The 12582-nt window shown below is 43.5% G+C and overlaps 1 protein-coding gene and 1 long non-coding RNA gene across 4 annotated transcripts in view; one reads left to right on the plus strand and one right to left on the minus strand.

Moving 5' to 3' along the window:
- Positions 1 to 4151, plus strand: part of GAS2 (growth arrest specific 2) — a 90457-nt gene extending 86306 nt beyond the window's left edge. For both annotated transcript variants that reach the window (XM_066551769.1, XM_066551768.1), the window contains exon 8: positions 2806 to 4151. In XM_066551769.1, the coding sequence (XP_066407866.1) occupies positions 2806 to 3024 (219 nt within the window). In that variant the 3' untranslated portion in view covers positions 3025 to 4151. The remainder of the gene's footprint in view (positions 1 to 2805) is intronic.
- On the minus strand, positions 516 to 6509 carry LOC136557678 (uncharacterized). 2 transcript variants are annotated; one of them, XR_010783787.1, is made up of 2 exons: positions 5985 to 6509; positions 516 to 4946 (listed from the first exon to the last, which is right to left on the minus strand). It is a non-coding gene; the product is annotated as an uncharacterized lncRNA (long non-coding RNA). The 2 variants fall into 2 exon arrangements; XR_010783786.1 differs by having other exon boundaries at positions 516 to 4959.
- Positions 6510 to 12582: the final 6073 nt, after the last annotated feature.

Below are 12582 nucleotides of genomic sequence, written 5' to 3' on the forward strand. Positions count from 1 at the left end.
GTTCTCACTCCCATAAATCCAGAGAAAAACCTCATTTGTGTCCAGCTGTTGAAGAAATGAACACTCACACAGCCCAGAGCAACAGCACAGACTCAGTAGCTGGGAGATACTCATTAAACTGAGAGTGCTTGAGCACCTCTTTGTGATGGATCAGAAGTAACTTTATTTTTCAGTATCCATAATTGATTGCCCATTGTGTTTCACATAAAAACCAAAGTGCACAAGCAAGAATTTCCTTGTGGAACAGTGTTTCAAATGAAAACTGTCAAATGAGATTTCATCGGCTGCTGCTTATTCTAATGAAGAGTTCCATTCCTTATAAATGTAACCTGATTGTCAAACTTCAGTAAGTTCTACAGCTGGCCATGCTTTCTTCACTCCAGGTGAATCTGTTTCCTTATGTCACAGAATTCAAACAGTAGGTTGAGGTGAGGGGTTCTTTGTTTGAGGAGGTTGTTTAAGTTAATTTTTTGCCTTCTTGTCACCATTAGGTCAGACATGACATACACATGTGATCAGGGTGCAGGAAGAAAAAAGTTTTTTATTCTGCATGTTCTCCAGCTTATATACTCTTAACAAAGTGTGATCTTAAGTCATTAACTACATGGATACAATAACTTATTATATTCATAGGTGCAAAGCAATTAATGTCAATATATTGGCAAAAGTTTTACTGAAATTTAATAAGGCACATATACACATCTACTCAGGCACATAGTTTAGCTTACAAATATTTTCATGTATCTTTTCTGTTGCAGTGCTGATGGCCTTGTCTTCTTCCTTGCTATGGATACACTCGAAAATCATCAATTGTTCTATTGGCTCAGCTTTGCTTGCAGGCCAGCTGTCAAGCCCCTCCATACCTTCTATTATGTGTGATTCTGTTTGATTGAGGATTTTTGCTGTTTTGTTGTCTACACTGTGTTACAAAAGGTTTATTTGCCATTTAAGTCCCAACTGCAGATACTGCCAGCCCTCCAGGGAGTTTTGGACATGTCAATATAGGCATCACTGCTACACATCCAAATTCAAAAACCCAGACTGTGTCAAATGTCTTCTAGACACCTTTTACTGGATCAATTTTTAATTTCTGGTACTACAGCTCTATGTTGTTTAGCATTTCATGAGATATCCTGATCAAAGCACATTTCAATGTGGTATTCACGTTGGTTATAAAATAAACCAAAATATAGAATGTGCTGCTTTATGATACCTCACTGGTATTTATTTTACTGTTCTGCATGGAAAAACAACAGGGAGATATTAGTAAAATCACCAACTGAATTCAAGGGTAGGCAAGGGAGAAGGTACACTGGCACTTGGAGAAAAATTTTATTTTAATTAAGGCAGAAATTTCAGGTGTTTCCAAACCCAGATAAATTACTTCTGATGTACCTCATTGGATTATTTTAATTAAAGCACTATTTTATTAGAATAAATTGTCAGCAAGACTTAATTTTTAAAATAAATGTAACTTCATTTTCTTAAAAGTTTTTTATTTCTTAAATTTTTCACAGATAGAGGAAATTGTTTTGGTTGTTTGCCCTTCACTACTCCTGTGAAGAAAAGCCAGTTTCAATTCAATATAAAACAGTGTCTTTACTAATATATTTTAGAAAAAAAAAATCTTTAAGTATTCATGTTCCCTGACATATTTCTACTAAACACACGAAGAACAGAAAGACTCCATGCTTCATAGGACTAGAAGAACATGTAACATTTATTTACATAAGATATGAAAGTCTTTAGTTTAAAATACCACCTCTTTTTTTTTTAATTTATTTTTAAAATGTGTAAGAGCCTGAATGAGGGATGTGGGACTCCAGGGGCTCTCCAAAATGCAGTTTTTTGTATCCAAGATGTAACAGCAGCCCAGGGTCATGGGGGACAGAGCTGTGCCTACAGCTGCCAGCTCCAGCTGCACCCTTAGTTTAGGTCACAATGCATTCTAGACTTTTCTTTTGGTTACATTGCATTCTATACTTTTCTTTTGGTTACAATGCATTCTAGACTTTTCTTTTGGTTACATTGCATTCTATACTTTTCTTTTGGTTACAATGCATTCTAGACTTTTCTTTTGGTTACAATGCATTCTAGACTTTTCTTTTGGTTACAATGCATTCTATACTTTTCTTTGCTGAGCATCTCAATACAGTAGAACCAATCTATACCTTAACTATTACCTATAGCCTATCATAACTCCTGTAATTACCATATTCATGTCACTGTTCTCCAATCACCAACAGTCAGTACATTACAGTTTAAGCTAGAAGTTGGTTTTCAGTTTTCTTGCAGTGGAAAATTCTGAGACCTTTTTTCTACCTGCAACATTTGCTGCCTTGTTTGCCTGTGCTCTCTTTGTGCTTGGTAAAAACATCTTCTTGTTTGGGGTGGGTTTATCCTTTGCTCTAAGCCATAAAAACCCCTTCTAACTCACACACCCTTTGCCTCCTTGGTTATCCAGTGAGACTGGCTCAGCAATTCTTTTCTTCTATATCAAAACTTGCTTCTATCTCTATTCCTTCATCAGACTCCACATTCAAAAATCTTTCTGCCAAGCACACATATCTGTGAGACTTCCTTGTCACAGTTTCATCCTTCCCAACAAAAATGCAAATAAAAACCACTCTACTATTTCTTTCCTTTTATTGTACAGTATTTCCTTTCCTTTTATGTACCACCATCATATGTTTTTGGCTTTCAGTTAAAGTAAGCAGGTTTTTACAGCAAAAAAAGTATGATTTCTTTGTGAATGGTTGCCTCTCACGAGTGTTTGTGGTTTTTTTTCCTGCTGTGTAATTTCAGATGCTGCACAACAAACACGTGATGGTTCGTGTGGGAGGAGGCTGGGAGACTTTTGCAGGTTACTTGCTGAAGCACGACCCATGCCGAATGCTTCAGATCTCCCGAGTGGATGGGAAAACATCTCCAATCCAGAGCAAGTCTCCAAACATCAGGGACATGAATCCAGACAATTATTTGGTTGTTTCTGCCCATTACAAAACCAAGAAGGAAATTAAGTGAAATAAGCTTCTCATGTGAGTGGGACTTCATGTATGTAAGTCCAAATTATTCTCCCAAGCGTAGTGAATTTAGTTAATGCTTTAAAAGGACTTTGGAAAATTTAACACAGACTGGAAATGACACCCCATTTTGGAGATCTTTGAATTTAGAACTATTTATTTCTAGTACTGTATCTTTTATAGCAAATTACCCTTGATAGGCAAATTACTACAATCGGATAATAAATAGACATATCTTTTTAGCCAAATTATTACTCTTTATTATGTGAATGTATACTTAGAGCTACATAAAGGAGTGAATCCTGTTAATAGAAGAAAATACACAATGAAATATATTTGTACCAAAATCTCATTACTTTGAATCCCTGACTGTTAGTCTAGCTGAAATATATATATGCAGGTGGAAATTGGGTATTTGGAGAAAATATTTGGTAATGTCTCTTGAAATGAAATAAAAATTGACTATTTGTATGTTTTGCAATCTTTTCTTAATTAGTAGAATATAATGGCTTATTGCATGCCAAACAACTTCTCAAAGCCATTACTTAAAAGAGAAAGCCCAAGAAACCCCTTCACACCATTTTACTATTTAAAGCTGAAGACAATGCTGAGTGTTCGATCTATGTGTAGATCCTTTCTGTTTTTGACAAAGCTGCCCAGTGTGGAAGCCTGGGGAAGTGGAGAGATTGCCCCTTCCTGTGTCAGCCAGTAGAGCTGGTTGGTCATACCAGGGGATGTTCTGCAGCCCATGAGGGAAGCAGTAAAGGTGCACAGCCCTCAGACCCAAGGAAGAGCTTCAGAAAATGAAAGTCCCTCTGGAGTCACAAAACATGGCTCTGTTCTTGGATATGAACTTTTCTTTTCCCTTCTTTTTAATGTTGTTGGTTATTGTTAAATGTGAAATATTCATTACCCTGTAAATAGAGCGATTCACATTCTCAAAAATCATTCACATACCTCTAATATAGCTAAAGGTGTATGTGGGCTTAGTTCATTATTTTGGCTACTTTTCTATGTTTATATTTGGTAATTTATGTGCCTTGTAACAGCCTAGAAAAATCATTTTATAGGATTGTTTCATTGACTGTATAAATTTAAAAATGAAATAAAATTTTTAAAATACTCATACATTTTGCATCTCTTATTATTTGTAATCACTCATCTCTACTTTGCTATTGTAAATCAAAGGTGACTCCAACCAAGGGGAGAGAATGATGAGGAGGATTCCATGGAGGGAATCAGAGGGCTAATTAATTATTATACTATACTATATACATTTCATCTGAACTGAATCTGCTGAGCACTCACTCTGCACTCACCCTGCTCACACTGCACTGACTCTCGTGGCTGTCACCCACAGTCCCCACAAACACACACACACACCTGGCCCTGGCAGGCCAAGGGAACAGAACACCATCACTGTGGGTGAACAATCTCCACATTGCATTCTGCTGTGGCACAGCAAATGAGATAAGAATTGTGTTTTCCCTTTCTCTGAGGTTCAGAGAATGTGAATCTCAGAAATCCTTGGGAAGATTTGTGCCTTGCTTTTCCCTGGGAAGAGAAATGTGGCAACACCTCACCCTTCTTATTATAATAAAAAGGAGCTGCGTTTGTAATTCTTCTGCTGGGCCCTTGCAGAAGAGAGAACAAACACATCTCGAGAGGTTTATCTGTGGCAAATCAAAACCTCAGTGAAGTGCTGACATTGAATGATCAAGGAGATTCTTTACCTGTAGAATGTCTACTTCTATTATATCACTAACACAAGGATTACAATATCAGAAACCCAAACCACCATGCAAAGAAAGTTCATTGTTTCAAGTCCGAACAGCTGAGTTTCAGGAAAAGGTCCATTCTGGAGATGTTGCTCTTTGATGTCCCTGAAGGTCCTTCCTGGTTCTGAAACAGACCTGCAGAATCCTGAAACAGAGAACTGCTAAAGAAAATCACTAATAACTATTAGAAATCCGAAAGTATCAAAAAATCTCTGGAAAACCACGGCCACAGCCTATAATTCAACCACTTGGCCCAAGGCTGACTCGTGGCTTTCCAGCACTCTGAACTGACCATGAGAGCTCAGCCTTTTCCGCATTTCTTTCTTTTCTTTTTTTTTTCTTTTTTTCTCAGAACGACCAGCAGCAGCAGAGGGTTTTTGAACCCCGTGTGGCTGGGCGGGGCCGGGGGGGATCAGAACCCCCAAACCCGGCGGTGTGCGGAGAGGGGCCCCCGGGCGAGGGGGACGAGCCAAGCGGCCCAGACCTAGCCCACAGGACGGGGTTTTCATTCTCACAGCCCGCCCCCACCATGCTGCCAGAGTCTCGGCAACTGGAGCGGCGGAAGGGCTTCTCCCTGTCGCCCCGGAACCAGCGGTGCCGGCGGCTGGGCAGGAGAAGCCTTCCCGGGGATGGGGCACCCAGATCTCGGGTGCCGTCCGCTGCCCTGCCGCGCCGCTCTCCCCCGCGGTACGAACGAGTGCTGTTGCCCAGCCCTGATCAGCAGCACCATCCCCATCCCCTGGGGCTCGGGAGCGGAGGCAGCACCTCCGGAAACCACCCACATTGCTGGGGCGCACGGGGGGAGCCAGGCACCCCAAATCCCAGTGAGAACCCCCCGACCAACCCAGAGTCGGCCGGTGAACAACGCCCTGTGCCATCAAAACGCTGAGTTTCACGAGTGTTCAGCCGAGAGGCGCCCGCTACGAGCAAACGAGCCGTGCCTCCCCTGGTGGACAGGCCGGCGTCGCCTTCCCCTGTCCCAGCTCCCCCCGCACGGGCAGCCTCGGCACAGCCCGAAACATTCGGGGGTCCGGGCAGGCCGCAGGTGCCGCGGCAGCCACCGCCGGGGGCCGCGGGCGGCGCTCGGGGCGGTTCTGTGGGCTGGTCACCGTCCTCAGCGCCTTCCTGAAACAGGAGCCGGGCCGGCGGGAGGCGGCGGGGGGGATCGGGGATCGGTCCTCACCTTCAACATTTCCCGCCGGGGCGGCGGCCGAAGGCGGGGACGCCGCGGTCGGAGCCGTCACGGGCTGTGCTGGAGGGGCGGCCGGAGCCGCGGGTGTCTCTCAGCCCCGGGAGGGGTGGAGGAAGCGGCGGGACCGACGGGTCCAGCGGGGCGTTGTCCCCCGCCGGTGCTGCGTGGGCCGATGTCGTGACTACAATTGCTGGCTATGCTGCAGGGAGACCTGGTGCGCTGGTGGGCGCGGGGCTGCCAGCCGCCTCCCTCGGTGGGGGTGCGAGCGGGGCCGCGCCCTCCCGGAGTTGGGAGGAGGGAGAATTCCGCGGCGGTGCCGGCCGGGAATCCCCCTCGGCGGCTGCCGGGGCATCTCCAGGCCGGCCGTCAGCGGCGGAGACACTACACTGAAGCGGCCCCCGCTCTGAGCCGCGCTGCCGCGGCTCACCGCCGCTGTCGATTGCCTTGCCTGGCAACCCGGGCGAAGCGGCGAGTGCCGGTGCCAGAGGCGGCACTGCCGCCGCCGGAGCTGCGGGTGGCTCCAATTCCGCATGCTCCAGGGCGTCAGGAAAAAACCTCTCTGCCGGCACCTCAGGCAAAGCCTCCCCTCCCGGGGAGACGAGCCAGCGGCGGGGACTGGCCGTGAGGAGACTCTTCTGGGGGAGTGTCCTTGAAGAGGCTCTGCTCCCGCCTGCTGCGGCGCGGGGGGCTGGTGGGCCCTCAGCGCGGGGGGAGACGTCCCCACACGGCCCTGCCGGAGGCCCTCACGAAGTCAGAAACGCTCTTGAAACGAAGGTGGTCCTCTCTCACAAATGCGAAAAGCAGCTCCCAGGTCGGCAGCTGCCGATGGACCCTCCCAGTCCGCTGGAAATGCCTGAGAAGATAAGCGTCCAGGGCATTCCGTGCTCGGGGGTCCCAGGAGGAATTCATACCCACGGGGAGCCCATGGCGTCTGGCCCAGTCAAAAAACTCATAAAGTTATTGCTGGGGCACGAGAACTCCATGGTCACGAAGCGTGAGCTCCCCGAATTCCAAAGTGAATCTCTCTCCCCATGAAAATTGAGGGCTCACCTCCCCTGACAAGTCAAAGCCGACCCGATCGGGCAGTGCCTGCCAGAAGAGCTTCCCAAGCCCCACCTCGAAGGCTTGGGGGCTAAACACGGTCGAAAAAGACCGAGTCTCCCCTAGGGAAACTCAGGAAAGGGTTAATACCTTCCTCTCAGGGGAAAGCAGGCGGCAGCATCCAGGCTCGGGGTCCCGCGGGGTCCTAGAGGCTTTTCCCGTCCGTCCCACGAAGATCTCTGGACACGCTTCTGGGAAAATTCGGCACAGATTCTTCTGTGCTCAGCCGTGCTGCGAACCCTGCCCAAATTCAGGGTCTCGGTTTTCCGGTCCAGGCCACAGCCACACATCAGGTCACCATTTATTGTAAATCAAAGGTGAGTCCGACCAAGGGGAGAGAATGATGAGGAGGACTGCATGGATATCAGAAGGCTGATTAATTACTTTATTATACTATACTATATACATTTCATCTGAACTGAATCTGCCAAGCACTCACCCTGCTCACAGTGCCCAGAATCTCGTGGCTGTCACCCACAGTCCCCACACACACACACACACCTGGCCCTGGCAGGCCAAGGGAACAGAACACCATCACTGTGGGTGAGCAATCTCCACGTTGCATTCTGCTGTGCCACAACACAGGCACAGCAAGTGATAAGAATTTTTTTTTCCTTTCTCTGAGGTTCAGAGAATGTGAATCTCAGAAATCCTTGGGAAGATTTGTGCCTTGCTTTCCTCTGCAAAGAGAAATGTGGCAACACTTTGCTGCTATTGACTGGATGCCTACAATGCACAGCATTGCTCGCTGCCCTAATAATGAGCTGCACAAAGAAAGGGGCAAACAGATACCACAGAAATACCCATATTTTTTGAAAACTGATTTTTCTTTGCAGGGAAAAAAATCAAAAGCATCCTGGAAATACTTTTTTAGTCCTGACTAGTATTTTTCTCTATTTTCTGATCTTAAATTTTTTAAATGGTCTTATGATCTGCTCCTCTGGTCTTTAACAGAAAAATGTCTGTGGGCTAGGAAGGATCAAGACCATCTTTCATGTTCCATGCCTTATTAAAATCAGCACATTGTATCTCACTTCTGTGGAAAAGGCCTACCTCACCATCTAAAAATACCTGCTGAATACAAACAGTTCACAATTGCTTGGTGCAGCAGACAAAGCGACAGGACATAATTCCAAAGTTACATAATTCCTTTTATTCTTATTTTTAAACATTTTCTAGGAAGATTAAACACATATGTGGCAATAAAAGCCATAGGAAGTCTCAGTTGAGAGAAAAGCCATAGGAAGTCTCAGTTGTCATAGAAGTTGTCATATGTCCTCCATAAGGGGGCAGAAAGCAGACCACAAGCAACATCATCTTATAAAAAATGTAGCATAGCTGAAAAAATATCATCACCTTAATATAAGCACTGAGAGATCTGTTTTCAAATGAAAAGGGAAGGAAAAAAAAATCACTCGTGAAAATGTGAGGTGTTTATTTAAAAATAATGGCTAGGGTTTTAAACATAAGTAGTTGGATTTCACAGAATCATTGAGGTTGAAAAGACTTCCAAGATCTTCAAGTTCAATCTTTATTTCCATCATCCAAGACTAAGTTTGTGTTGTTATTATGATGTCGGTTTTTTAAATATTTGAAGTTGTTTACATATTAATAAATCAGAGCTGATAATTACAAAAAAAGTTATTCGTAAGTTTATTTTAATAGTAAACTTTAACAGTCCCAGTAAATCCAAATCAAAATTTTAAACTAAACATGAATCCCTTTATGTGCTTGGACTGTACCTGTCAAAATAGTCCTTTTTTTGTTTTGTTTTGAGGTACTCAAATGTCTTTTAAAAAATCACATTAAAACACTTCCTGACTTAAAACTTCAACTTTGTCAGTTCCAGAATGGGAGACTATAGGATTTTATTTTAAAGTATTGCCAGTACCACCTGATGTAAAAACATGCAGGTGGGACTTGCTGCCTTTGACTGCATTGATGTGGGTGTGAATAACAGAGGAGGAAATGAAAGCATCAAAAAAACAAACAACCAAAGAAATGCAGTAAGCTGGTCAGTCTGGAAGAGGGAGTTGGAGGTAAGTGTTGCTAATCTGATAAATTGTATTTTCATTGTGGATTAGGTCCTGTAGCAATGTAGGAATTGGAAAATTTGTTAGGAACCAATGCTCAATTTATAAAGCTAAAGCTGAGCAGCAGAATCTTGCTCAAAGGCATACAGCCCTTGTTGCAGTGACAGGGGCAGAACAAATGTGGGTCATTTTCCATGATGTAGTGATTTTAACAATCTTGCTGAGTAAATTGGCTGAATGTGAATATTGAGGAGGCTGAAGTCCTAAAAACTTCCAGTGATAGGAGCTACAACAAAGCCTTTTCTCAAAGTCCTTGTAGACCAAACCCCGTGGGAGATGCCTGTGAATAAACTGTGCTTAATCTTAAAATGGATAAATGATGTAAAATTGTTTACAAAAAAACATTATTATTGTATAATGTCAAATATGATGCATCATGCTGGAAGCCATTCAAAACTAGTTTGGAAATGTAACTGTGATATCTGTTATTGCTCTTTATAGGCAGTGCATTCTGTCCCTTGCTATTCATACATCACCTGGAGATTTTTTCCTAAGCAGGATTATTTACATTGCTGATTGAGGATAGGGGTTTTTCACATCTTTATTACAGGGATAATTGCTCCTTCCTTTGCAGTATCACCTTTTTTTCCAACAGCAATTTAGAGACAATATGGAAAATCTGGCAGCTGGTTAAAGGATTGTTGGTGGGGATGAGTGAAATGAGAAGGCAATATATGTGTGGGAAGGTACAGCAAGTTTCTTGTAACTGAAGACTCAATCCTGAATTTATTACACATATTCACTTCAGATCTGGAAGATGAGCTGTTTGCCACACCACAGAGTTACAGAAGTGTCTCCTAGAGATGCTGACAGGGGTTGGGTTCTTTTGGGCTTACACGTTGTACTGCCTCATTGGCAGCAGCCTGAGAGTACCTGGCAAGGGAAGGAGGCACCAGTGCTCCTTCTTTGCTCTGCCTCCGCCTTTCTGAGCCTGTGGTGTGTCAGCTAAGGTAAGGTGGGACAGACAGGTGGGAACACACAAATGGTGATGGGGCAGGACAGGCTCTCCCAGACTGTTGAATTTGCAGGCAACCACAACAAGGGAAGAGATGAGAATCTTGACTCCATGTTTCAGAAGGTTGATTTATTATTTTATGATATATATTGTATTAAAAGAAAATGATATATTAAAACTACACTAAAGAATAGAAGAAAAGGATTTCATCAGAAGGCAAGCAAGGAAGAGAAAGGAATGATAATAAAATCTTGTGACTTGTTGGAAGGATGGAACTGTTACAAGGAAGTCTCACAGATATGTGTGCTTGGCAGAAAGATTTTTGAATGTAGAATCTGATGAAGGAATAGAGATGGAAGCAAGTTTTGATATAGAAGAAAAGAATTGCTGAGCCAGTCTCACTGGATAACCAAGGAGCAAAGGGTGTGTTAGTTAGAAGGGTTTTTATGGCTTAGAGCACAGGATAAACCCACCCCAAACAAGAAGATGTTTTTACCAAGCACAAAGAGAGCACAGGCAAACAGGTCAGCAAATGTTGCAGGTAGAAAAAAGGTCTCAGAATTTTCCACTGCAAGAAAACTGAAAACCAACTTCTAGCTTAAACTGTAATGTACTGTTGGTGATTGGAGAACAGTGACATGAATATGGTAATTACAGGAGTTATGATAGGCTATAGGTAATAGTCAAGGTATAGATTGGTTCTACTGTATGAAGATGCTCAGCAAAGAAAAGTATAGAATGCATTGTAACCAAAAGAAAAGTCTAGAATGCATTGTAACCAAAAGAAAAGGGTCTCCAGGCCTGCCTGCAGCTGGAGCTGACAGCTGTGGGCACAGCTCTCACCCACGACCCTGGACTGCTGTAACCCCTTGGATGGAATAAACTGCATTTTGGAGATCCCTGGAGTCCCACATCCCTCATTTAGGCTCTTAGTGACTGACCAGAGTGTCCAAGCCAGCTGACTGTGATTGGCCATTAATTAAAAACAACCACATGAGACCAATCAAAGATGCACCTGTTGCATTCCACAGCAGCAGATAATTAATGGGTTGGACTCGATGATCTTAAAGGTCTCTTCCAGCCTAGAAATTCTGCGATTCTGTGATTATTGTTTACATTTCGTTTCTGAGGCCTCTCAGTTTCTCAGGAGAAAAAGATCCTAGCAAAAGCATTTTTCATAAAATATGTCTGTAACACCAGAGTCTGGAAAAACTGCTGGCACTGCTTGTGCCTGATGAGCTGTCCCAAGTACTTAGTCTTGTCACTGTGCCAAATCCACATGCTGAAGTCATCTGTGTTCCTCAGGGCCCACTGTGATGCTGCCCATCCTTATGGAGACGCAGCTTCTGTGTCTTCCCAAATCTCAGGAATTTCCTGCTACAAACATTCTAGCATAATCTTTGTATTTTAACCATATGGAGTGGCAAATTGTTTCACTTTATTACTGCAACAAAGATGATGCTATCACAGTGATGGAGAGTCAGCTTTTCAGTCCAGTTTACCAGCACTGGGCTCTGGCCTGCCAGTTTTTGAAATATAAGACTATGCTTTCAGAAGATGAAGGAAAAAAAAAGATTTGTACTGATGTGAAGAAAATATCAAACATCTAGATAATCTATGTGAAAAGGTGCATTTTAACAGCCTCTGAGGTGAAGTAAACATCCAGGATTGAGGGAAATAAGGACAAGACTCCTGTTGTGGTTCACATAAACTTACTGCTGCACTAAGCAACAAGACATCTGCAAGGAGAGAGAAGCTCTCATCTACGTGGCTCTCAGCCTTGCTGTTCAGTGGTACATGGCAGGTTGCTATCAGCTGTACACTACTGATCTGCAGTAGTTTCTGCTTTCACTGTCAACTGAAACAAAACTTAAACCAACAGTAAGTTGTCACAGACATCTTTTTGTGAAAATCTTTCTTAGGATTTTTCCTGCTGAAGCTGAGAAGTTTCAGCAACAAATGTAACCAATGGTTATCTGCTGCTGTGGAATGCAACAGGTGCATCTGTGATTGGGCCATCTTGAATGTTTACAATTAATGGCCAACCACAGACCAGACAGCTTGGACTCTCTGGCCGAGACACAGATCTTTGTTATTCATTCTTTTCTATTCTTAGCTTAGCTAGCTTCTGAGGAAACCTTTCCTTCTATTTCTTTTTAGTATAGTTATAATGTAATATATATATATATATATCATAAACTAATAAATCAAGCCTTCTGAACATGGAGCCAACATTCTCGTCTCTTCCTTCACCTGAAAACCCCTGTGACCACAGTCACAGTAAGTGGCTTTATTTACTCAAATAATTCCCAGTCAGTTGAGCCTGGCCATTTGGACAATTGGATATGTACGCTCTAGGAACATCTTTTGAAACAGCTTTGTAGGTTATTCATAATCTAGAACTACACACTCCCACATCCTCTGATGTGGTTCCTTAGCT

This window comes from Molothrus aeneus, chromosome 6, assembly GCF_037042795.1.
Source record: "Molothrus aeneus isolate 106 chromosome 6, BPBGC_Maene_1.0, whole genome shotgun sequence".
NCBI classification, from domain to species: domain Eukaryota; kingdom Metazoa; phylum Chordata; class Aves; order Passeriformes; family Icteridae; genus Molothrus; species Molothrus aeneus.